Source organism: Pteronotus mesoamericanus, unplaced genomic scaffold (genome assembly GCF_021234165.1).
Source record: "Pteronotus mesoamericanus isolate MK-2021 breed Mesoamerican mustached bat unplaced genomic scaffold, CSHL_Meso_final contig_169, whole genome shotgun sequence".
In the NCBI taxonomy this organism is placed as follows: domain Eukaryota; kingdom Metazoa; phylum Chordata; class Mammalia; order Chiroptera; family Mormoopidae; genus Pteronotus; species Pteronotus mesoamericanus.
In genome coordinates this window covers 22,335,401-22,361,436 of record NW_026555068.1, presented here as the reverse complement: position 1 = coordinate 22,361,436, position 26,036 = coordinate 22,335,401, and the positions used below count along the sequence as shown (strand labels likewise).

Below are 26,036 nucleotides of genomic sequence, written 5' to 3'. Positions count from 1 at the left end.
GAATTAAGCATATAATTACAAGATAAAAACGAACATACTTCAGCAAGATAGGTTTTAATAAGATTTTAATAATATTGGTAAGGAGCCAAATTACAACATGCCCCAGAATACGGAGTACAAAACCTCAGAGACAGACTAAAAACCCATAAAAATATAAGAGCACCTTAAAACAGTAATAATCTTTAGGATAAAGAAACCATTTTCTCAACAAAGGTACTGAGCACGTTTCATAAAAATTAAGGGAAATTAAGGACACGTGGACAGCCACACGTCGCCCAGGTCCCAGTGGCAGGAAGGTGCGAGAACCGCGTGCGCGCGGAGGAAGGCTCGGTGCCCGGCGCACAGAGGTCCCTGCACCAGAGCGCGGAGCCACGACCTCGAGGCGCCTCCACTTCCTCCCACCTCACTCACGGGACAGCAATCAATTTCCTCTGCGCCTGCAGTGGCCTTGGAAATGATCCGCGGCGCCACGCCCAGCCACACAAGCCCCACTGCCACAGCAGGGGGCGGCCTGGGGGGCGACAGGCACGCTGCCACCTGCGGGCAGCAGGACAGCAAGAGCGGAGGGAGCGCCCCAAGCTCAGGTACGCCCGCCCACTGTGAGGGCGGGACTGCCGTCCTCTAGGATTTGGGGGTGGGAGGGTAGGAGTTTCCCTCAACTCTCTCAGGCAGGTACTTTAATGCGACTGCCGTGCGGGTCCTATTTTTTTTCCCAAGGGCATTACATGCTACACTTCATTTGGGCCAGATGTTCCAATCAGCGTGCCTGCTCATCCCGCCAGGAGCACAACAATTATTTATTTGTCCTCCCAGCCGTGGAGCCGTGTGGAGCAGCTGCGACATGCAGTGGGTGGCGGCGTGGGGATTCTCCTCTGCGGAGCCCCAGAGGGGAAGGCCCCCACTCCAGCCCCGGCAACAGGCCGTCGACCGGCGCCTTGACCTTAAACCCTAAATCAAGAGCTTAATGAGATGCAGATTCCATGTGATAGGAGACAGAGTCGGGGGGGCTGAGGCTTTATATTCTTTAGATGTCTGCTTTTGCTGTGCTGGCTACTGAAAAGTGATGCGTAACTTCAAGATGAAAGGCATTAGCAGCTCCTTTAGAAGAGGATAATCCCAGTCTTCCGGCGGTTTAATGAGATGGAACTCACTGAAGCTTCTGACCAGGCCTGCTATTAATGGAATCAAAGTCAATGACAATCTTGCTGCACTTGGGTGTGAATTTCCTAAACGCAAGAAACAAAACATAAAATGATATTATCCAGTGAGTAGTTAAAGCGATTTGTTTACTTTGGCTTAACTGGTATTTTCTGTGGGGAGGACAAATTTTCTGGGGACTCACTTTATCCACTAAGAGCCAATTACAGTGCATGTACGGGGAGAAACAGGGCCCGCGAAAGCCTAAGACCAAAGCAGAAGCTGGGGGCGCCTGGCTTGTTGGCCCTCCAGCCAGCCAAGTGCATGAATGGTGGGAAGGTCAGCTGCACAATGTGTCATCCGATTACTAGTTTTCCCTCCAGACTTCTCGTATTTTCTAGGAAATTTCCAGAGCCAACATGAAATCACTCTAAAGCAAAACAGACTAAGTTTTCTTTTATCCCTTATACCTAGCAAAAGGCAACTAGGTTTAGTGAGGAGTCGTTTCTAAACTCTATGTTCTAAAAAAATGCAGAAGTAAAGTAAGCCCACTATTTATTTTATATCTCATTATTATTATATAAATGACTTGGATTTAAGAGTCTCGTAAGGCACTTCAGATCCATGGACTACAACCTACATCCCTCGTGATGAATGCAAGAGCCTCACCGCTGATCGCCAACGCTGCGAAGGAACTGCTTATAACTGTCTCAAAAGAAGTTTCCACCACAAATCAAAGGTGTTTGAACTTATTTGCAAGTCAAACATACCTTCCAGTCTTTGCCTAACAAAGATAATTATAAAAATCTAAATGACTTCAAGTCTCAATTTAAAATATTGCTGTCAAAAGAATTCTTGGTGTTGCAAACCTGGCAGGTTACTCTCCTCCTAAATTTTCTATGCCCGTGTCGTCACGCTGGCAAAATGGACAAAGGTTTAGTGTTAATATCATAAAACTTGGGAATTTTAAAAAATTTCTCGCTACTAGGATAATTAGTCTAAGCCTTGGAAAGCTACCAATATTAAAGCGCTGTCGTTAGATTGTCTTCAAAGGCTTCTGTCGCTGCTCTTAAAAATCTACCCCTAGAATAACCCTTGGATTCTTGGCCCCTTGCACTGAAAAAGATGCTGCTCAGTGGGACTGGAAGCCCCGTGGATGAAGGGAACCATCGACCAGATCACACCTGTGTCCGCGTCCGGCCTTCGCCCCACCGTCCCTCAGTCCTTCCCACCTACCTGAAGGTGACCCCAGCCATGTTAAACATGAGCCTCGCAGCAGTGGTCTCCTCACTATCGTGGTACTTATCAGACATGAATATAACTTCTTTGATACCTTAAAAGGGAACAGAGCAAGAGGCCCCGTTAGCACAGGTGCAGAGACACCGCCACAGACCCGGAGGAGGCCGCGGAGGCCTGGTGGTGTCTGCGACTAAGGTGCGTGTGCACGCAGTCTCCAGGGATGAAACTTTAGCTGCCACTCTCCAAGGCCACAGTGGATGGACGGATCACGTTTAACCTGCCCTCTAGTCCTTATGGATTTCTTTTTTAACTAATGCAAGGTGAAAACATGCCAAGTAGTCAAGCCTTGATCCGATGAACACATTTTCTTTACTGTGGGCAATCAAACATTCTTTCTTCCCCGGACAGCGCCTCTTAACTCAAGCGGCGAATGGCAGGCAGTGGCGTTTGCTGGCAAAATCACCGAGAAACGCCGGTGGTGAGCTCCCCAGAAGGGCTCTGCGGCCCTACGCATGCCAGGGCCACGGAGAGCAGGTCCGCCTGCGTTTCCTGTCTCCCCGAGCAGCGGGAGCTTCGCGGCCGGACTCTGGAGGGCTCCCCATACACCACCAGCCTCTGAAGGGGCAGCGGGGAAGCCGGCCACCCAGGGCACTCGCTGCTCTCCCGAGGCGCCGGCCATGGCCTGCGCGCTCAAGTCCCGAGCCCGTGCCACTCCGCCGCAAAGACTGTGGCTCTGACCCCAGCGGACGCCCTCGGCTCCGAGACGCCCGGCTCGTGATAAACAGCCCCTCGACAGCGCACATCTGGCTAACATGGCAAGTCTTTAAATCTCATGCCGAGAGTTTTATGGAGATAAAGTGTAGCTGGGTCTTAGACATGACAATTTGTAAAAGGTGAAATATTCAGAACACAAGGGTATAGACTTACGGTAAGAAAAACTTAGACTACCAATGGAGTCTTATGACATTTGTATGCAAGGATAGGTTTAGGCCCTCAAATATCTACCATACATTAGATACAAATTAAAATTTCATATACAGACTCCCAGCTGACCTTGTTCCTGACAGAAATTCATTTCCTTCCCTCCCCCCTAATCTATGCACAATATGTCTGAGAACAGTAAACTGACAGTAATTATATGCAAAGCCTGTGTTGTTTTTTGGCAGCTTGCAGTTTAAGAAGTTGCAAACTAAATTAAAAACATGCTAAGAATCACAGAGGATGCAATTAGTCGCAGAATACCTGGCACCATTCAAAAACAAAACACGGGAAGCATCTTGCAAAGTTGATAGTGCAATTAATTTAGATCTAAACAATAGCAATTTAAGATCAAACACATCTGCAAGGAGCTGCGAGGAACAGGCGGGATGCAAATGTGACAAATGGAACGGCCGGTTCCTACCTGCCTGGATGATGAGCTTAGCACATTCATTACACGGGAACAAGGCCACATAGATAGTACAGCCTTTGACGTCCGCCGAGTTTTTGTTCATGATGGCATTCAGCTCGGCGTGGCACACTGTGGGTGAGACGGGAGAAAAAAGAAACACTTAGACTGTGGCTCGGGAACGATTTACTAACAGTGTTGAAGCATTCCATTCTGCCCTCTGAAATAACACATAATCGGCTCGATTAAAAAGAAACTGATTAGAGACTGAAAGTACTGAGAATACCAAACGCGGGCCATGTGGTCTGACAGGTTGGCAATGAGGAGCACAAAGGTTCCTGGTGCAGCCCTGGGTGTGTAAGCATCTAGAGCAGCAGGGATGGGGACCAGGGGGCACGGAGGTGGGGCCCAAGGTCAAGTACCTTCACCCGCCCTAAGTGGGCAACAGCTCACGGCTCCAAAAGACCCTGGCCTATGGAATGGCCTGGGTAAAATGGCTCATTTGCGTGTTGTTCTGCACACACAGGGATACTCGCTGTGGCCGCGAAGAAGGCAGGGAGTGACTTTAAGAGCAAGAGAATCGAGATGTGCGGCTGAGCGCTTCTGCCGCGAGGGATCGGCCGCACCTCCTGGTTCTCAGCCGGCAGACAGGTGGGCACCCAGTAGTTTGTCTTTTGGAAGAAAAACATTCATCCGCTTAATGGCAATGAATGTTTTCAAGTTCTTGCCACACTGGCTCATTCCACCCAAGATCCCCAAACTGCGGTCCAAGGCCATTCCCAGACTTGCCTGAATTCAAGGGTGAAGCGCGCACCCTTCTCTCCTCTCCCACCCTGGCAGAACTCACCCATCTTCCCAAGCAGTCTGGCCGAGGGTGCCCACCACCTAATCCACAGAGTGTTCCTCTCCAGAGAAAGGCTGCGCTTGCCACTCCGATTTCGTTTGGAATCTCCTACCTGCCTCGTGAGGTTGCTCTATGCTATCGTGACTGCTATTCCATTTTCTGCGAGTGTCATCTAAAATTATGTGATAATTTCCTCGAGGCAGTGGTTCCCAAACTGTCCGCAGGCTGGAATCCTCAGACAGCATCCAAAACGCCAGTGTCCGTGTCCCACGCCTGGAGCCTGACGGGCCCTGGGGTATGGCCCGGGCTTTGAAACCTTTCCACGGTCCCCCACTGTGATTCTAATGTGCAGGTGTGTTTGGGAAACGCTGCCTCACAGAGCCGTCCAGCATCCCCAAGGTGGCTCAACACACGCTATGCACACAAGTGCTAAAATAAATGTTTGTTGAATGCATCAATGACTGTCTGGCCGTAGTCCAAATCATACAAACCCAGAATTATAAACCTGGGGTCTTCAAGGGTCTCCCTCCCCCTCTCCCACCCATCAACCACCCTTCTACACAGAGCACCTTCCTCCAGGAGTGCTGAGGCCTAACCCCGGGGCGCTCACATGTTTCGGCCAGGGAGCTTTTACTGCGCCTACTCTGGCTCAGACAGCACCGAGCGCCTGGCCCGCCTTCCCCGCCGCGCCTCACGTTCTCGGGCGGGCTGGCCACGCTGTGTCCGGCAGCTGCTCTGCGATGCCACAGGCAGAAAGCTGCCCCGGACCCTCCCAGGAAACAGTGGGAGCGCTCACTTTAGTCTGTGAAGACTGTGGTTTAGGGGGTTTTTGTCGTGCGTGCAAATGAGCAGTTCAAGGCACTGTAAGAAAATCTAAAGAAAAAGAAATAGCAGCGTTTAATCAGATCAGAGCCCCCCAGAGAACAATTCCATGCGTGCCAGCTCCCCGAGCCGCACTGGGCTGCAGACCCCGACGGGGCGGCAAGGACAAGCAAGAGGGGAGGGGGCATCTGCCCTCAGTGGCCGGGGGATGCTGGCCAGGCAGAGGTCTCCTTAAACCCATTTCCTTCCCTGGTGGCCACGATGCTCCCAAGCTGGGATTAACACTGCTCTGTGTTAAAAACAATGAGATGTAATTATTTCTTCTATTTCCCCCTGGAGGGCAGAGACCGGTCTTCCCAGTTCGTGTGACTCCCCCAGAGCCTCATGTGCTGCCAGGGATGTAATGGGTGTTAAATATTTATTGAATAAATAAAGGAGGAAATGCGGATTCCAGCGACTGATGGCAACGTTGGGAAAGGCAGCAAGTCCTCTTAAATTCAAATATCGAAAATATGCTTTCCCATCTGACAGAGATTTTTTGATGGTGTTGGTATTAATATTCACAACTACAGAGTGTCTGAATCTGTTAGAAAATCTAGTTCAGTGTCCTCTTTTGAATCTCTAAAAATTGTCACATTGAAGGCGACGATCATCCTCTAATTCATCCAAGGCATTTTGGGACAAAATTTAGCATTATATGTATGGATTCATTAAGAAAATCACCATATGAAACAGAGTCTCTTGGGCAACATCCAGCATCCCTGGATGAAGGGCGGTTTATAGAAATGATACACAGGATCGTAAACAGACTTCGTTTCTGTTAACCACAAAATCGCAAGATGGAAAATATAAAGCTTCTTGTTAGAAAACATGAGGTCTGCCAGGCAATGTGACTAGCTGAGAGGCCACCGCAACGCTTTCAGAGAAACAGTTTACAAGCCACAACTTCATATAATCAAACTAGACAGTGAAAAGAACAAACCCCAGGTGCTCCATGCACACTTGACTTCTTGGGATCATCCCTGTGCCTCTTTAACTTCAGACGTGACAAATGCCCATTCCCGCCCTCCCCAGAGCCCCGCACCCCGGCCCACCAAACCGTGTCTGATTAACCCCAGCTTCTGGGTGCCTCAGCCTGGCTCACGCGCCACGGAGCTCCCCACTGCTTCGTCTAGACCCTGAGGTCTGAAAGGCTGCCCCTTTGTGGCCTGGCACTGGCCTTTCAGGTCCACGATCCCACAGCCTCTGTGGCTTTGACCCTCGGCTTCCCCTCCCAAACCGTCCTGTGTCCTCCTTCGGGGCCGGTCCATCAGGAGACATTACGCAGGCAGACCGCAGGTCCCAGGGCCCCCGGCCGCCCTTGCAGAGGACACTGGACGAAACGGGTGACAGCAGTCCACCCGAGGTGTTAATGTGGGTCAGTCTGAGTGGAGTCTGGGAACGCATCTGCCTGGACTGGCCATCTATACTGGTAAGTAACAAGGAACTGCCAAACCGGCCTCAGGCCACGAAGGGCGTGAAGCAGTGAGCGGGCCTGGCCTGTGGCGGGTTGGCTCCGATCCTGGGCGGCCTGACCGCAGGCTGAGCCTGCGACAGAAGGCCACCCCGGGGTTCAGGCCCAGCTCTGCTGCTTGAAGTGGCGTGACCTCAACAAGGGGCATTAGGTGCCCTTTAGGTTTGCAGGAATGACACGCTCTCTCAGAAAGCACATTTCCACTAACTGACTAAAAGCAACTTTAAAGAACACTAAGTAATCTGATTTTTAGCTTTTCCCTCAGGCACCCGGTTTCCTTCCTCTGTCTTCCAGAATAGCCGATCTTCAAGACAGGCTCCGACCGCAAAGCAGGGGTCTCCTGCCCCACGGCCAAGGGCAAGTCTCTTAACTTTGTAATGCATGTAAAACCTCTACCTGTCTCTAAAACAACACTTTTCAAACTGCAGATCATGCAATCAGTGTAGTGAGTTATAAACAGCACATTTTCCCCCTCTCTTTTTAATGAAAAGAGAAAGGCTGAGATCAGAATGCACCCACATGGCAAGGTGAGGTACTGCTTCTAAAAACTGCCTCTTGTGTGAGTGTGTGTGTGTGTGTGTGTGTGTGTGTGTGTGTGTGTTTCAGGAAAACTGTGTTTGCCAAGTTGTCATGTAAAAAATTTCAGAAGCACTACCCTATGGGAACCTACCTGTTGACTTCTGTAATATGCTAGTCATGTTCACAACCAACTTTTTTTTAATAGCCCTAATTTGTAGCAACTACCAATTTCCCTGGTGTAAATACTCCCACACAGCCAATCTCGAGCTCCCAACATGACAGGGACTTGGGAAGAGAGGCATACATCTGCCCTGGGGAGCTGGTCCCCGAACACCACCAGACAGCCTTACCTTGACCTAAACCTAAACCCAAAGTCTCTCTGGCTGCAATCTGATTTGCTCACCCCCGGCCCTTTTAGTTACGACTCTTCTCCTAAACCCTCCCGGCAGGGCCAGAGCCTTTGGCGTCCCTACTTTCTATGGGCCTTCTTTCTCTCGCTTCCTGGGCACATCCCGAGGTTCAGTCCTGCTCTAGAATTCATCCCTTCCTAGATTCTCAGACAGCAGAGCTGGTGGTAAACCGCCAAAATCTACATTTCTAACCCCAATGTCCCATCTTCTGCTCAGGCCTTTGTGTTGGGTGCCGAGCCTTTTCCGAAACTCTTCTGACCATGATACAGCAAGAAGTTAAAGAATCTTTTTTCTTTAGAAAAAGAAAAAGTATCTTTTTTCTACTGCTATCATTTTGATTGTGTTGCCTTGGAATGGAGGCAGCAAGAGTTACATATACAGGAGTACAAAAATCCACCACGCGCAACGGTTCTCCCTGTGGCCTTGAGGTGTGCATAGTTTTTACAGTCATAGTAGGAATAAGGGCCCAGTACTCCAAAAACAGAATGCAATTCAATAAGATAGCTAAATTGTACAAAAAAACCAGCTATTTACCTAGAACTACTCAGCACTGGCTAAGCAATAAGCCAAAGAATTCTCTGAATAGTCCAAGTATAATTTATACACCAGCAGTGACACAAAACTCTTTAATTATTCTCAATATTGTTTAAAAGGAAAATTATCAAACGCTGAACGTAGCAGATTAACACTCAGAAAGTTCCTCGCTGCCAGAAGGAGCACCTCAGTTTCAGGTAATTAGAAGACAATCACATGCTTTGGTGTTTTCCCCCCCTTTTCTATTACTAACTGTCAGAATGCAGAACTGCATTCACCTTGGACCATGGAGAAGAGATTGTATAATTAGAAAACTGTATTTTTCAAATGCCCTCTTACCAAGGCTTGATTAATCCTTACTGTCTCGTGTAGGCGGTTCTCTACAAGTTTGACAAATTAACAGGATATATTCCATCCCTGCTTAGATTTAGATTGAAGAGATTCAACATTTTATAAATTTGACTTTCATCTCATGTGATGTAAGACTAATACAGTATCTATTTTAGACAGGACTATTTTTAAGGTTACTTCAACAGGTTTTAAAAAACCTTCAATAATGCTACACAAACGCTAATTGCTGCACCAATAATTTAGCAGGAACAGTGGGGCTCCTCCCGCCACCGACCTCCGGGTGCTCCCAGCACCTGGAGGGAAATGCTGGGGCCTGAGAAAATGTAAATTCCAACTCCAGGCAGAGAAACTCTCCAGATGATTTAAAAGTCCTAATTTTTAATGGGGTAGAACTTTGAGACAAGGACCCCCTCAGGCCTGAGGGGTCTTCTGCCAAGGCTGAGCCGACAGGCGGGGAGCCTGGAGTGGCAGTGTGCCTCGGGGCGGGCAAGAGCGCGAGACCGGGGCGCCGGCTGCCCCTTAGCCCGGACCTGCCCCACCTCCTGCCAACACGCCCCAGGCTGCCTCGCACAGGCCTCCGGGAGTCTCTGCGGAAACAAACAATGGCACCTCTGCCCGGACCGGGGACCATGGGGGACGGGGGAGGCTCTCAGGCGGCACGGCCACCACGCTCGGAGCAGACAGCTGGGCTCGCTGGTGAGACAGGGGTCAGGACTCCGGAGCCAGGGAGTGGCTGCTCCCAGCCTGCTGGCATAAAGAGGTGGGGAGCTTGACCCGGCGATTAATAATTGACAGGAAACGGGTGTCTGAGTTCAAGGTTGATCTGTGCGTTGTTAAAAATAACTCACCGTTAACGTTTATGAGATAGTCCATTTCCATGCGGACGACAAAGCTTTTGTCATTACTTCTTGAAAGAGGGGCCTAAGTATTTTCAGTTCTGGGGCCCTACAGGTACCCGAGCCGCTGAACGCGGGCACATCTCTCTGGGGGCCGGGCCCCCCCACCCCCCGCCTGCTGCTGCGGCCCCGACACCTCACAGGCGCCTGACAGATGCACACAGGGTGGGCGGGGCGGGCACACTTGCTCCTCTCGGGTCCACGTAGGGAACTTTCACAGCTTCGGAAGCTAAAATGGAATTTTAAGGCCTAATTTCTTAATTATTGAAAGATATCCTGACAGGGCCTCATAAGTCACTGCCAGCTTCCAAAGCACCTACCCTTCAAGTCGATAATTTAACCAGAAAATGGCCTCCAAGTGTAGGCCCCTCCAACCCACCACCACCTCTAGCAGCCCCCCGCAAAGGGTTATCAAGGGCTTGTTATGACAGCTACCCCAAACCCCAAAGCAAACATTTCTGGAATTCGCCCCAAACGACACCCCTCCTCTACCTTGTCTCCCTTCTAAGAAGCGTCCACGCTGTAAAGCTGCAATGGGACTCCTTGTCAGGGTTCAAAGGGTCCGACGTCCAGGAGCGGCAGGGGAGGGCGGCAGAGCCCTCCTCCAGGGCAACCCCGAGCGGCCCCACCCCGCTCGCCGCAGCCCCTGCTCCCCACCCCTCGCCCCAGAGACGCCCCCCAGAGCCTCCGCCCCCCACGACTTCTTGGCCTGCACCAAGCCTACTTCACTCTCACGGCTTCTCAGACGGAGGCGCATCCTTCGTGCTGGGCAGCAGCAGGGACAGGAAGGGTTTGGAACTGGAGACAGTTCCCGCGTACGGTGGTGGTAAGACCCGGATGCGACGCCCCCCAGCCCCAGCACAGCGCTCACGGGGCTGCGGCTGCAGGAGCTGGCAGGCAACACGTCCACGCGCAGAAACAACGGGAGAGCGGAGCCAAGGCTGCAGGCACCACGGAAGGGGGTCCTTGGCAGAGGGGAAGTGGTGGGAAACTCCAGGAAATGAGGGGTTAAATGCACCCTTTGTATGTAGACAGGGAACTGAATCTGCAGGTGATGTGCTTTCTGTAGGAAAATTTATTTGGATTATAAATGGCTCATCAGAACACAGGGAGTCTGCCTACAGGACGGTCCGAGTCTCTGGCTCACTCAGCTACAGATGTTGCTGGGAACAGTAACCCCCTCCCTTCCTGTCTCCTGAGGTGACAGTGGAGAGTGCAGAAGAAAAATGGCCGGAAAAAGCTTCGCGAACTAGACAGAATTCTGCAAATGAAGCCACTGTTACCAATTCCCAGGCCTGGGCTTGTTTTCTACGAAAGAGCAGCCTCATCCCAGTGGGTCCTGCCTGTGCTGAAGAGCTGGGGCGTCAGGGACAGGGGCTTCCTGAGCACAGGTGGTGGGGACAGCACTTCCGCCCCACCCACGCCACCCCCTGTGCTCCTAACCCACCCCACCGCCCCGGCCCCGCGCGGCGCAGTTTGTGGACTTCCTATCCGGGAGATAAAGTAACAGCCCACCACCTTCTGGCCCCGAGGGTCACGCCATTCCAGTGCGGACACGTTTATCCTGCAGCGTCAGTGTGTGTGGCACACTAAAACAGGTAACAGTGACAAAGCGACAAAGGAAGCCAGCCTCGTGCCTGGAAAACGTCGGGAGTCGGTTCTGTCCGCACCCTGCGCCCCAAGAGGGCTCTCTGCCAGAAGGAAAGGACGCAGGAAGGCGTTCTGGCCAGAGCTGGGAGCTGAGGAAGGCGAGGAGCGGCCCACTGAAAAGCTTCCAGGTGACACCCCCACTCTCAAGGTGCCCCACCTGCTGGTGGCCTGCCCCACAGGTGCCTGTCCCGCCTGCGGTCCAGGAACCAAGCCCCTGGGCTTGTGGGAACACACCGGTCCTCGGGGCCCTCCCTCGGCTCTGCCTCGCCACCTGCTAGCCCGGGACCCTCTGTCTCGGGAAGCCTCAGCCTCCAGGAACGTCACAGAGACCAGCATGTGTAGAGAGCGGGGCGCAGACCGCGGGCCCGGCACGAGCCTGTGCCGCCGACACCAGGCCGCCTGGGCGGCGGGGCCCTGCCCACAGGACGACAGCCATTCCTTCTCTCTCTCCGCCCCTGGTCCCCACCGCTGCCCCCTTCCCTGCTGCTTCCTGCTAAGGCTGCTGGCAGCAGCTCACGGCACCCAGGGGAGCCACTTAGCCCCAATGGTAGTGCTCAGGGCTAAAGAGATTTCTGACTGTGGTGTTTCCATTATTGATAATAAAGCCCCCAGAACTCTAATTACACTGCTCCCCTATGTGCTAGGGGCTCACAATCAGGTCAGAAGGCGGAGGGTGTGGAAACTTCTGCTTCTTCCGCGGGCGAGCCACGTCCAGCTCCCTTCCTTCTGTTCCTGAGAAACACCATGCATGCCCAAAATGTGTCAGAGAGGCACCGCGGAAACAGAACACTAATCACGGGTTGACAGCTTTGTCATGCAAATCCACACGAGAGAGATTCAAGGCTCCTCTCTTCTGGTGACAGCTTGTGCGGGGCATGGTGGCACTGAGCAGGGGGCACAGGGACAGGAGCCAGGACGTGTGCTCCAACTGACTCCAGCTCAGCAAGGCCGCAGGGAACAGGGCAACAGAGACCTAACTCGGGACGCAGGGAGGAGGTGGGCTCCGGACGCTGCCCTACAGTCCTGGGACATCATCTCCCCCGCAGGCCCGCCCCACCGCCCACGACGGTCTCCTGCTCCTGCTCCCCAGCGTCCGAGCTGCTCACCCCGCCTTGCGGCTGACACCCCTTCCCTGTGGTGCTGTCACTGATCGCACCCCACCTGCGACTCCGTAACCTAAGTGTTGGCTGTCCTCACCCCCCCGGGGTGCCTATGACTCACACCCTCCACGACTTTGCCTCTTCCCCGCTTTTTGTTCATCCATCTCTCTCTCTACTGGATCATTCCCATCGGCAACCACATGTCTGCAGCAAAAACAAACAAGCTCCCCACAAACACCAGGCTCTCCCTCGTCCAGATAACGGGACCCTTTCGCCAGGCCCCACCTCCGGTCCTGGCCACCACCCCGGCTCTCTTGCTCTCGTCACAGCATCTCAAACCGTATCTTTGTACGCTGCCCCCCTTCCTTCCGCTCCTGCTCCCACTGGCCCATTTGCCTCCCAACCCTGCCACCCCGTGGGAGCTGCTCGCACCGTCCCCGGGGGACCTCCGCGTTGCTAACCCCATGGGCACGTGTCAGTCCTCACCGATGCCGCCGGCCCCACGGGCGTGTGCCAGCCCTTGTGGCTGCTGCCCGCTGTGCCCTCCTTCCTGCCTGGCTGCCCCGCGCTCCACGGCGCCCCCCGCCATGCTCGGGGACCAGGCCTCGGCCCAGCCTTTGCGCCCGCCCCACAGCACTGACGCCGCCCACATGCCACACAGGCGGGAGGCAACCCCTCAGGCTGCGCGCCTCCCTGCCCTGCTGTACCCAGGCCCACCACTGCCGGACCGACTTCCCGGTGCACACCGCTGCACCCCAAACTGCAGGGGCCCAAGACTCCCTTGGTCTTCACCCACACCGAGGCGCTTGGGCTGGAACTTCTGCAGAGTCGATCTCCCTCGCTCCCCCCGTGTCACCCGCACCGCACGCCCTCCACTCACCCATCCCCTCCGTCCCCGCACGCTCACGCCTCCCCTCACCCCGTCTGCAGCCATCACCTCGCAGCTGGTCTCCGTTTCCACTCCTGCCCCCAGCCACCCATTCCCCACGCACGACCCCCGCCATCTTTTACCTCCGACCTCCTTACCCTGCAGGCCTCGAGCGCACCCTCCTCTCCAGCGTCACCCCGAGCGCGTGGGCCAAAGTCTCCGGTCCGCACGGCGCTCCCAGTGCCTTGCTGCCTGAGGGCCTGCACCCAAGCGCTCCCTCTGCAAGGCGTGCCCTTGCCCTGTTCTTCCCCGTCCCCAAACACCGCCTGCCCCGTCCTACCTGAGGGGACCCATTCAACCCATCAGACCTCAGTTTAAAACTCACCTCCTCAGAAGGGAACACTCAACACTACATTTCACTACCGTCTACCTCCTCCGCTCTCGGGCTGCACACTCCTAGAACACCAGGACACTAGACACAGTATTTACCCTTGCGAGCACCGGGCACAGATCCCATATAAGACACGCCCTGGATTTGCTGAGTGAATGACAGACGACCAGGAGACGTGCCCTGGGAAATGGGATGCCTTATAAAATTAGTTATCGTTTTTCAAAAGGCAGCAAGACAACTCGAGAACTCCCCCATCACCAACGGACCACGCACACTGATAGAAGAACAGATGAGTCACTGGTATTTATTCCAGTTCCTAAAAAGTTATAACTCACAGAGGAAAAAAGGAAAAAAAACGACAAGGAGGAATTCTGCTTCCCTTTTCCACCTAAACTCAAAATTAATGGCATTTTGAACAAAGTCTTTTAATTGCAGAATTTAAATATTCATGCTCAGTTATCATATTCAATATTTTAGATTTACTATGGCATCTATCATGTGAAAGCAGCACAGAGATGAAATTTGCACCTCGGCTCCCTGGCTCGCACCTGCCTCCTGGCGGCTGAGCAGAGGGCGCGCCTCACGTTCCAACGCCCTGCTCTCCCCCCCCCCACCACACCCCGTGCTCCGTTTTTCCCTGGATTTACTTATTCCCGTTCGTTCCCGAGGCCAGGCAGGTATCCGTGTTTCTGTAAACATCATCACACTGACTGGTTCCCCAAAGGATTTCGAAACGCCTTTCTTTCTATTTGGTTCTAGAATAGCTTCTTGTCTCCAAAGAGCTCTCCGTGTGCCCCTTCTAGCCAGACGTTCTCTTGTACTTAGAGACGAGTCTTTTTCTTCATTGCTCTCCTCCAGCCATTTTTCTAACCTCCACGTTTGTGGGGGAACTTACACTGCTCAGCCGCCTCTCCAGCTTGTGTGAATGTCTCTGGTTTAGGTTCCCCTTAGAACGGGAGCGGGTTTGAACCTCTACGGGGGAAGGGAATAACGCCCGTGTCTATTAATTTGCCCACATGCACAGATGCACGCTCTCTGGGTCCCTGTTACCCGCAGCTTTTCACAGCTCCGAACCTTCGCCCAAGAAGCTTTTAGAGCTCCGTTAAAACCCCCTGGGCAGGGACGTCCCGCCCTAATCTAACGCAACCAAAGCTGAACTGTTTACTTTTTCCTTAGAAATCTAGAACTGGAGGAGTCCTCCAGCCATCGTTTATTTCATAAAGATACTACGAAACAAACGTCAGGTCCTGAATCTGGCAACCCACGGACGATCGACCACTGGGTGTAAACACGCCACGCCTGGACCCAGGGCCTGGAGGGCTAGTCCAGGCTCATGCCCTTGACCCTGCTCACTGTGGTTTTAAGCACCGTGGGGCTTTTCTTAGCTGATAGGAATATTAAAGACACGTACACTCCCAACATAATAGAAAACCAAAGTCCTCAGAGGTAAAAGTAAAAATCACTATATATGTCTGCAACAATCTCTAGGAACCAGGTCTCAATGCATATTTCAGGGAGCCAATGACATTACGTATTCTGCTTTAATACCAGTAGTAACAAAGCCTGTGAAAGAAAGCTTCTTGAAAAAAATTCAACGCAAAATAAAACTAGTAATTAAGGCCAATTTCAGAGAAGATCAGTCAAAGTCCTACAAACTAACCAACAGAATAGAGACCACAAGACGCGCTGCTCGCAGGGGTTCCCTGGAGCTCGCTGCGTGGGGACCCCTAGTATCTAGGCAAAGACTCATTAGACTTAAAAAATTAAAGACGTGATTTTTATCATTAGAAATAGCCTTTTTGCATTCAAACCATTACTGTGCTCATGTCCTGCTATCTAAAGTAGGTGAGATGTGGCTCTGAAATTTTATTGGAGCAATTACTGTCTCAGCAAACCCTTTCTTTCGAGAGACAGGACGAAGATCACTTCCGCCACTTCTGAGCATCAACTTCGGAATGACTAACCCTGAGTTATTTTAAGTTTTATTACAAACATCCATGCGGTAAATGGACTCTTTACAGAACAAAGACAAACCTGTGTCTTCTCACAGGTAGCTTTGCTCCCGCAGGTCAGCGCCTCAGCTTCGCCCGCACCTGCCCTTCAGAGCAGGGGACTCCTACTGTACGTCCTTCGCAGGATTTGAGTAAGACAAGAATCTCTAGCTCTTCAAAAATAATTAGCCCTCAATATACAGATTAAAATCAGGTCAATTAACAAACACGTCATTCTTTATTGTTTTCGGAAAGCTGTTTATAAACAATTATACCTGCAAGTGGAGCAAGCTTATGTCAAACTGGCTGATATTTTGGGGGGCAGGGGAGGGAGCCTCATATATAAGCTGCCATGTTTCCCTGTTTATCTAAAACATCACACCATAAAACCTGAGTTTGCTTCCTGATTCATAAAAATCACCTACTTTATTTCCGTCCTGTAAACTTGCTCCAAGGGTTTCCATTGAATATATTAGTTATTTTGGACAAAATCCCTAATTAGACCCACAGCCTGGCCACAACTACTAGGTGTCCAGAGAGCAAAGGGACGGGGGGAAGGTACTCGGGAAGTCGGAATTTGGCAGGAAAAGAACCAGCAAGCCACCAAGTGCACGGATCTGCCTGGCAAAACCAGAGGGACCTCCATTCCAACGGGCTGGAAAAATGAACTGGAACTTAACTACTAAGACACTCTTACAAGCTGTGAGGAAATCAGAGTTTAAGAAGGATCAGCCTCCTAACTTTTGGATAAACTAGTTTTTCCAGACTAACCTTCCAGATGCCAAAGAAATGTATCACCTGCACGGCAGTCAGGAAAATGGCTGGGTTCGAGGGGATCAGGTGACAGGCTAAGTAGTCCCTGAACCAACACCTTCGCATGGTGGTGACCAAGATGCTGACTCGGAAAGAGAAAGGCTACATTTAAATATAAACCTTAAAGGGGCCCCGCCGCACACTGGCCAAACGGATTAAAGTTGCCCTGCTGAATTCTCGCCTGCATTAATTCCAGTGTTTTCCTCCCAAGCACGGCAGCCTTTTCAGAGCGCTCCTGCCGAGGGAGGAGCCGACGCTGGGAAGAGCCCCACGTGTCCATCCTGCGTGGTACATCTGCAGCGCGGCTGCCGCCCACTCCCGGGACCACGGTCCCTTCTAGGACCACGGAGGAGGGTGACGCCAAAGGCAAAGCGATCCTGGCTTCTCAAATCCCTAGACGGAGAGGAGGCCGGCACCTTCCCCAACCCACAGGAAACCGCGTGGCGTGGAGACGCCCGCGGGCCGAGGCGGCAGCGCACACCGTCAGGAACAGGAACCTCAGCAATGGCTTCAGAGGGCGGCAGGCACTGCTGCTCCCCACCCCGGTCCCCAGCTGTCAACTATGTCAGCCACACGGTCACAAGCACCCAGGGAAAGCGCGGAACCTGACTCACCGAGAGGATTTTACCTCCATTTTCTAAAATTGGTATTTTGATTAAACGTGCTTCACGCTGATGAATTTCACAAAGAGAAAGGAACTGAAAATGTCAGCTGAATACTTCATCCTGGTTTTAACCGCCACCCCTTTATAAAAATACGGATCTTCCAAAGATTTTTTTTTTAATAGTAAATTAGATAAATCTGCTGCTTCCCTGTTTAATTGTCATTCATGTGAAAAGGTGTCACTGTAACAATGCTGACTTCTTCCTGCCACTTAACGTTACTGACATCACACCGTCCTTTGGATTTTTTGGGAAAAAGCTGAGATAAAGAGCAGTTTCTTTGGCAGGGGGAATTTTCATTATCCATATTAAGACTACATTATGATCAAACCGTTTCATGAAGTTTTGATCCTAAGGCTGGAAGAACAGAAACACCCTTTCAAAGCGTCTCTCCAGAGACACAGCCGGGAGACACTCCGAGGCTCTGTCTCCTGTTACATCACAAGCGTTCAGGCTCCCTCCTTGCCACCAAGTACCAATCAAGACGAACGACTTCCCACCTACAGAATTAACGCGGACAATCAAGTTGTGGACACTATCGGTAAATGCAAACCTACCAAGTCCCATTTGGAGCTCCCCTTTGGAGAAAGGTTAAGGCCAGCCACGCGCAAATGGCTCGATGCCTAATGCGAGGGGCAGGCCAGGCCCGCCAGCACTTGACCTCTGGCGAAGTTACTTCATTTATGCCTCCCTGCGCTCAGGTGCACAACGAGCAGAGAAGAGGATGCCCCCTGAGCTAAGATCCAGGCGACATGTCACAAAAGCCCCACAGGGGAAACACAGTGGGTGGCTGGCAAACAGTGCTGAGCTTGGGATTCGAAGGTGTGGCCCTGCCCGGGTGGCACGATGGAAATTCCTTTATGCCCTGGGGCTGTAAAAGAACTGGGTAGACCTGGGCCGTGTGGACACAGAACCCCGAGGACCACTGAGGCTCTGCCAGGGGTCCAGGGCCGCAGGGCTGCGTGAGCATCAAGTTGCGCACAGAACACTTTTCCCAAACACACCCAAATGCCACTGAATAAAGTCCAGATTAACGCGAAGCATGACTGCTATCGAGTGGCTTTTTGTCATCCCAGATTTCTAACCCCCCCAAAAAATGAACTTCAACTCGCCTAACTTAGGTCGGGGTCCAGACGTTTTTTGAGAGGGTCCCCGCATATTCAGAGGAATTAGGAGTCCTGGGTCTGGAGCTGCAGGTGGATAATCTGCAAAGCTCCTGGACAGCCGTTTGCGCATTATCCGTGCCCCCGGACAGAGCAGCTCAGCCACCACTCTGTCCATGGTCAAAGCAAGGGTTAAGCCTCCCCAATTCCAGGCACTGGCACTTCATTTTTGTAAGTTAATGTTTGAAGTCTTAAAACAGAAGTAAAAAGAATCTGCGTCGTACTCAATTCCCACCACACATTTCCAGCACCTCCCAGGTGACCTGCACTCACAACCATTCTGCGGCCGAAACCCCGTGAAAAGGCCAGACCGAGCGCGCCGTTCCCAGCCAGCGTCGTCAGGCGGACGGAGAGCTCGTCTTTGTGCGTCCTATGGCGGCAGTAACGCTAAATGCCTTTTAAGAATCATTTAATACCGCCTATGACTTTTATAGTACATCAAATTACAAGCTTATTCTCGTGAAAGAAAATTGTCTACGTTCTAACACAGCTACATGTAAAATGAATAATTGATGAGTGGGGGCAAAGAGCTTTGAAGACCTGGCGGTATCATACGGATCGTAAGAAATAGTGCAGCCGGCCAGCCAGTGCCCAGAACCTCAGCAACTACTCAATAAAAACAATCAGTGAAGTTGGACTGATGCCTGGGTGGGTTTTGTTTTTTTTAATTTTATTATTCCTTCTGGAAAGGAACTCTGAAAGATACTCTCTCCAACTTCAGACAAAAGGCAGTATCTCAGAAAAAAACAAAATCGGCTACTTGAGAAATTCCAAGACACTGGACAGAGGGGATTGCAAAGGTGCTACCACCAGTCTGCCCCTGGGCAAGCTGCTCAGTAACCTACGAGGGGGCGGGGGACCCTCTACGCCCGTCCAGCCACTGATGAGACCAGCCTCAGCGCCACAGACTGACACCCCAAGAGTCCCTCCACAGGGGAGCTCACCGCAGGGACCGAGGCTGCCCTGTCTGGACTCTGGGGAGTAACACCAGCGGCAGTTGTGCGTTTCAGCGACCATCCTGAACACGGGGACCCTTTCGTTCTGCAACTTTATATGGGACACTGAACTGCACTGTGAAAAACGGCCTTCGCATGCGCCTACACACAACCAGTCACTCCCTTTCTTTCCTACCATCGAAAGTTTACCATCAAATCAGGTGGCAAAAAGTTCCTAGAATACGTGAGCACCTCTTCCAGTTCACGCACTCCCTTCACCTGGAAAGCGGGGGCTGAGCCAACCGCTCCACAGTCCCCCAGCTGGGGTCCCACTCTGCCTGCTCCAACAAGGGGCTCCTCTGGCTAGGAAACCCCCTTCATCCCTCAACTGCGTTTTACTCCCTGAAAACCCTGAGCGCTTTGCTGTTCCCCCGCCCTCGTGCCTCGATTCCTTCTCCGTCTCCGGGCATCTTTTTGTTTTTTTCCTTTCCAAAACAGAGCAGTTGCTCAAAGCAGTTTACAAAGAGATTTATGGGGTTTAATTAACACAGTTAAGGTCCCAGGACCTCAGTAAAACTATGTAAGTCAGGTGAACTGGAGCCTTGGAATTCTTCTGGAGGGAAACCCAGAGGAAAGCCTACCAGGGAAGAGTCAACAGAGCGAGAAGTCTCCCTCCGTCACGCCTGGAACCCCGCTTCCGGAAGGCACACTCTTCCCTTCCAGATTCCCTCCGTGCACCTGACTTCCACCAGAGCCAGCCTGTTCATTTCCAGACGGAAATACAGGTCCTAGCACAATGAAAAACCAACAACCAGCACAGGCAGCCCAATCTGCCTCTTACATGGCATTAGTTACAAATTCTTCAGGGAATTAAAGGGAACGTGAAGCTGTGGCTTGTCCCTCCCAGATACTCCCTGAAGGGACCCTCCCTGGGCTCTGATAGGCAGCAAGTTATACAAGGCATCCCTTGCGGATTTAAAGACAAAAAACAGACATCCAGGCCGCTGGTGTCTGGTCCCGCCCACCAGGCTTGTGGTCTGTCCACAGCCCCCTCTGCGACTGCAGAGACCCCGGAACAGGAGGGGGCTACAGCACCATCCACCTCCCCCAGTCCAGCGCACCGTTTGTTGCCTGCTCCCCAGAAATGAGCTCGAGCCAGATGTGCTGGGTGGGCAGGGGGCTGAGCGAGAGCCCTGCTTCTCGTCAGAGCTAAGCCCCGGCCTGCGCTCAGTTAGCTGGCTCCGCTTCCATGGAGCAAAGAAACAGCCTGCAGAGCCGCCACGCACAGTCCTCAGCCAGGGGCGGTGGTCCCTGCACAGAGGCCGGCCACCGATGCCCCAGCAGTGTGCCGCCTGGCAGGTCAGCAGTGAAGCACACTAGGCCCAGCACAGGCCACGGAGGCCTGGACCTCGGGGCCAGGCTGGGTGACCCCCACTGTGCTCCCGTTCGCTGGCTCTCTTTGGAACTGAAGGGGTGGGGCCAGGAAAGGGGGGGTGTTCAACGGGGAGTTTTTTTTTCTTCCCAGCTGCTGATGACTGAAAAGGGGAAAAAACGCTTTCAGACCAAATGGCGTGGCTCAGCAGGCACCAGCAACACAGAGCACGCCCTACCGTAAGGGTATTTGGTGTCCAGCTTCCTCTCCGCTGTCCTCCTCCAAGGCAAGAGGTCATCGCTGCACCCGTTTGGCATGCCATTGTACCCGATCCCCACGATCTTGTTCTCTGTATTCACGATGCAGGCTCCAACCTGCAGGGAGACACGCGCCAAGGCCGGGTGACTTGGAGTGGCTTGTCAGCCCTGGGGGAGGGGGGAAATGAAGCCAGGGGCCCGCAGAACTCCAAAAGGACACGCTGCACGCCAGGGAAGAGTCTAAGAGCTCTGTCTCCTCGCTAGGTTTTGGTGATGGTTCCCACAAGCCAAAGAAAGAGCACGCCAGGCCCCGGCTAAGGCACCGGAGACACCCAGAAATTACTCTCACAGGAAGACGCAAGCAGGTAGGAGTGTGGCACATTCTCCTGGAAATCGCACGTACCTGGGAATTGGGATCTTTGCTTCTCTGTGCTGATAAGAAGGCCACGGCCATGAAATACTCGGGCCATTCCAAGTAGTCCTCGCGTTTCTTGCAGGGGACTGCACTCATGCTGGGTCTAGAAGGAAAACATGACACAACCACAGCAGAGAAAAGATTTGAGCAAATCTGCTCCTCAGTTCAACCCGGCCACACTGGAACTCGGCATTGCCAAATGCGGACAACTTCAGTTACACTTACCAGTCGGAAGTCACCAGAACATGAACTCCACAAGTCTCTCGTCTTAAGAAAAAAATTAAGAAATTAAGTTACTATTTCAGAAGTTTGAATTTGGCACACACAGCTTCACGTTCCCAAATATTACATCTATTTACAGCTTTAGCACAGGGTATTTTAAAGCCAGTGGGGAGGGGGAGATAGAACATTTATTGATCATTTAACATATTTCAGACAGTGTTAAAGGTTATATACATAACCTCACTACAGCCTCCTTCCTGGCTAACGTAGATAGTATCACCCCATCTTAGAGACTGTGAGAACTTGGGAAACTCGCCCTAAATCACACGTGATTATTTCCCATGCCAGTCGAATTTCACTTGGCACTGTCTCAACTCTGATCTTAACGAGATAATTTGTCCCTTCCCTTTCCCTTTAGTTTCCCCAGATGGGACAGAATTATCGACTTGAGTACTGAATCAAACCAGGACAAACTATGAAAACTGGCAGGCACCTGCTGTCTCTACTGCAGGGAGAACCCCTGAAGCGCCAGCAGAGTGGGGGAGGGGCCTTTTCATGAACAAGGAAGATCAACACCAGAACTGGGTAGGTAGTATCACTGAGAAGTCTCCAGAAAGCGTAGACATCAGGGCTAAAGGAAGGTGAGCCGGAGACTGGGATGCATGGTTGGGCCCGGAACCGGCATTACCCAATGATTACGTTGCCCAAATTACCAAGGGCTAAAGGGCTGGCACCATAGTCGCTGCAGGGTGCCAGGAAAATGCCTACAACTCCCACACAGGAGGAGGGAGGAGGGGGAGGAGAGGGAAAAGAGGGGCAGGAAAGGAATTTATAGTCCACCAGCCCTTGCCCCTGAAGTCTGGATTTAGGCTCCCAAGTGCCCCAAACCCAGGTGCAGAAAGAGAAAAAAGACCAGTCCAGGGAGGTACCCCTAACTCCCCGCGGGACAGAACTCACGCTCCTCCCACCCACTCGATTCGATCCCTGGAAGAAACCACGCATCCTCACCGCACCCGCGGGCGCAAAAAGTTACTGTCACTTTCAGAGTCGCGCGTCCACCCTCTTCTCCGCTCCCCGAGTAGGAAAGCCTCCCAGAGGCCACGCTGCCCGCCGCGGAGTTAGCAGAGCAGGCTTCACCGAAAGTGGGGCGGCCTCCGGGATCCGCGTCCCACACCCCGAGCTCCAGCCGCGCCACGTGGCGCGCGGAGAAGTCCCCAACCCGGCCCCGCTCGGAGACCTGCAGGCCCGTGTTCTTTCCCGCCGCGCCGGGGAAGGAAGTCGGGAAGGGAGGCGGGGCCGCCGCGTGGCCGGAAGGTGTGAGCGGCGGGGCAGCAGCAAGCTCTGGGGAGGGGGCCGGGCCGGCGCGCGCCCGCGGCCCGGGGGGATCGCCTCCGCTTCCTGGTCCCTGTGGCACTGTTAGCTCGCTCAGCCCACGGTGCCGCGGGAGACCTGCAGGTTTTGCCGCTGACTTTGCGCTGGAGGCAGCGGGGCCCCTGGTCTGAGACCTACGCAGGGGCCCCGCCTCCGCGAGTCTCAGGGCCCCAGCAGCGTTCGTGGTCCCCGGGGTGGCGCCGTGCGGGCCTGCTCGCGGCTGCTCCGAGGATCTGATTTCAGAACTGCTGCATTTTTCGGATCTCTGAATCCGAGGGTCCCGTCATTTCACCATCGTTGTTGATGGTGAGATGTTTTTTCTTCCCCACCTGAATCTACCATCAACTAAACGCTCTTGCTAGAATTACGAATATACAGCATGTGAATAAAAGGCGATCTGGACGAGTCTGGTACAATGAGACTGCAGGGCCACAAAGTGAGGAGACCTGGTTGGGGCCCTGGAACGGGCTGCAGTGAGGCTCTGCCTCCCTGGGGAACACTGACCCCGGGCAGCAGCTTCACAGTTTATGCGGGGCTGGCTCCTCTGCCTAGAAGATACATTTGCATGTGTGCTTTGCATGGCCAGTTTACCGTTTCCACTCAAATTTTGTGGAAGGGCCTGAACTGTGTGCTAAAATCTGCGCCCCCTGCGCAACCCCCGCCGCTCTCTGCACACCTGTCTTGGTAGTTTCCTGATAACATTTGCCAGCTATAAGACTGCGCTTGTTTTGTTACAGTTGTTTGAAAGATCAGCAGAACATGGCACAGGTCAAAAGGAAAGAACTTGAGTGATATTTCTGAAGTCATATGCCCCGAGGAAATAAACCTGCTTTTCTTGAACTTCATTATCCTATTAAGACATCAAGCTCCTAAGTCTGATGGAACATCAGTTCCGGCACAGAGACTGAGAAAAGCGCCCCCTCTTGTGCACGTGGGGCAGGAGGAGACAGCCAGCGCTCCATAAATAATAGCTACCGTAATAATCACGGGTCTGATCGGCACATCCCAGATCTGAGCCACTAATCCGAACAAAAGCTTGCTAACTATATTAATTTAGCCTAACAGAGGAAGAATGATGAGAGTAAACAGTTGGTTCTATCTAATTTCTCACTGCACCAGACACATCATTCTTCATCTCCATGGTCCAGCCTGTAGATGCAATAATTAAATCATGTACTGCAGTCGGTGGATGCCGGGAAAGCGAAGGGGAAAAATACTTCATCGTTAACTACAGATTTTTTTTTTTCCTTGATAAGACTCAGGCTTGAAAGAGCTACATAGATTAAGATGATGATTTTTAATGTCAAGTTAACTTTACTCAGCTGTCTTGTTGTCACTGAAATTTATTACATGCTGAGCTCCTCTTTCCCCTCCCCCTCCCACATCCATTGCTCGGTCTCTGTCACAGTCATCTGTAGTATTGGGGTCTTCGTAGATCCATTTCTCTTCTTATCAGCCTCCAGCCTATACATCACCAACTGCTGCTGGTCCTTCAACCACAACATCATTAAGCTTCCTTCCTTCCTCTGCTCAGTAAGGACTGTCATACATAATTTAGTTACTTCTCATCATTCTCCATTTTGGTCAACTCACGCACTCCCCTCCGCAATAAATTCAGGGCCCCGCTTGCTACGAGCACGGTACCCTGAATCTTCCTGCCTTTCACTGAAAGTCTCCCATCGTGTAGGATGACATCATTCTCAACCCAGGGAACCCTCCCGATTCATAGTGTCGCAACTTGAGGTTTCAATTATTCAGCACCAGCAGCAAACCCAGGCAGCCAAGGAGGGGGAAAAAATGCATTTCTTGGTTTATCTTGCTCGTTAACACCTTGTAACTCCAAGTGTGGCGGTAGGTGTTAAATCTCTCCTGTTGGTACCTTGTATGGTTGGTCATTGAGGATCTCTCTCCCCCAAGCACCGACCCAGGCCCACTCTGTTCCCAGTGCGTCAAGGGCCAGAGCAGGGCTTCCCTCAGGGGTGAGCGCAGCGAGACACTTGCAAGGACTGTCCTCTTGGGCGTTGGCTCGGCTCCCCTTTTACAGACCCGCAGGTTATCTGTGTCTGATCTGTGACGTAACCTGGAGTACATTTCAGTGCCTCGAGGGTGGGGAATCCAGGTTAAAAACAGAAGTCAAGGGAAGATTCGTTTGGGCTGCGTCAGATGGGCTGTGAGGGCGCTGGTGGACGCCTGCTCTGCAGGGGTGGCGGACCGCTGTGCCCATGCCTCCGCTCAAGCAGGTGCGGGTGTGGCTTGGCTCTGGGAACGGAGGCGGGGCTCTGGATATGCGCCTGTCCATCAAGTTTGTCTGGCGAGAAAGGGGGCAGGCGCTGGAGTTCAACCGGACTTGGAACTCTAATTCCACTTGTCACCACCCAAGTGACCTCCAGAAGGTAGTTACCTTCTTGGAGTCCTTGTCCCCTCATCTGTAAGTCAAACATGTTCATTCATTCAATCATGTTTTGTTAATTCTCTATGTGCTAAGGGCTGTGAATAACAACACGGAACCAAATAAACCAGTCCTTGTCCCCACAGGGCTCACGCCTCACACCCATTCCTCAAATAAGTGCTTCGCAAAGGAAGCTTATTGCTGGCTCGCCTAAGATGGCAAGGGCCATTATAAGATAAATCGCCTCTTGGAATAGCTTTGTTCTTAATCTAGTGGTTGTCGGGACCAAAAACTTCCTTTCTTAGTCCAACAACTCTACTTACAGGCAAAGTACCACTTTTACTGTTTTTCAAAGGAGTAAGTGTTTCTGTTTCCATGCCGGAATCCAAACTCGGAAGAACTGTTTATTTTTTTTTAAGATGTTATTTATTTATTTTTAGAGAGTGGGAGGTAGAGAGAGGGAGAGAAGCATCAATCGGTTGCCTCTCAGATGCTCTGAGACCAGGGACCAAACCTGCAACCCAGGTCTGTGCCCTGACTGGGAATCAAACCTGTGACCTTTCACTTTGGGAGATGTCACCCGCCCACTGAGCCACACTCATCAGGGCTAGAGAGAACTGGTTAAATGTAAGAAAGGGCATGACTGGAAGATCTGCTACATCAGAAAAGAAGTCAAAGAAGATTCTAGAAAAAAATTAAGTATATGCTCTTGTCAGTACATTTTTATCTGTGTTAGAACATGAGGGAAGTTGTTCTTGTTCAATGAAAGACATATAGACTGTAAA

General features: G+C 52.1%; 1 protein-coding gene across 4 annotated transcripts; it reads right to left on the bottom strand.

The window, feature by feature from the left end:
* Nucleotides 1–89: 89 nt before the first annotated feature.
* On the bottom strand, nucleotides 90–22,781 carry DCTD (dCMP deaminase). Of its 4 annotated transcripts, none has more exons than XM_054565820.1 (7): nucleotides 22,729–22,781; nucleotides 21,495–21,536; nucleotides 21,258–21,372; nucleotides 20,836–20,971; nucleotides 3,779–3,895; nucleotides 2,374–2,470; nucleotides 90–1,226 (listed from the first exon to the last, which is right to left on the bottom strand). In XM_054565820.1, exons 3-7 carry the CDS (start codon nucleotides 21,363–21,365, stop codon nucleotides 1,148–1,150), a joined length of 537 nt encoding a protein of 178 aa, XP_054421795.1. In that variant the 5' UTR covers nucleotides 21,366–21,372; nucleotides 21,495–21,536; nucleotides 22,729–22,781; the 3' UTR covers nucleotides 90–1,147. The 4 variants fall into 4 exon arrangements, with proteins under 4 accessions (XP_054421795.1, XP_054421794.1, XP_054421797.1 ...); XM_054565819.1 differs by lacking the exon at nucleotides 22,729–22,781 and adding an exon at nucleotides 22,500–22,700; XM_054565822.1 differs by lacking the exon at nucleotides 22,729–22,781 and adding an exon at nucleotides 22,525–22,700.
* Nucleotides 22,782–26,036: the final 3,255 nt, after the last annotated feature.

Bases quoted from the DNA above. Each gene is read 5' to 3' on its own strand.
- DCTD (XM_054565820.1), bottom strand. From the start codon at position 21,365: ATGAGTGCAGTCCCCTGCAAGAAACGCGAGGACTACTTGGAATGGCCC. The intron at 20,972-21,257 runs GTACGTGCGATT...GTCTCCCTGCAG, and splicing joins GCAAAGATCCCAATTCCCAG to GTTGGAGCCTGCATCGTGAA. The intron at 2,471-3,778 runs GTAGGAACCGGC...TTCCCTTTTAAG, and splicing joins TAAGCTCATCATCCAGGCAG to GTATCAAAGAAGTTATATTC.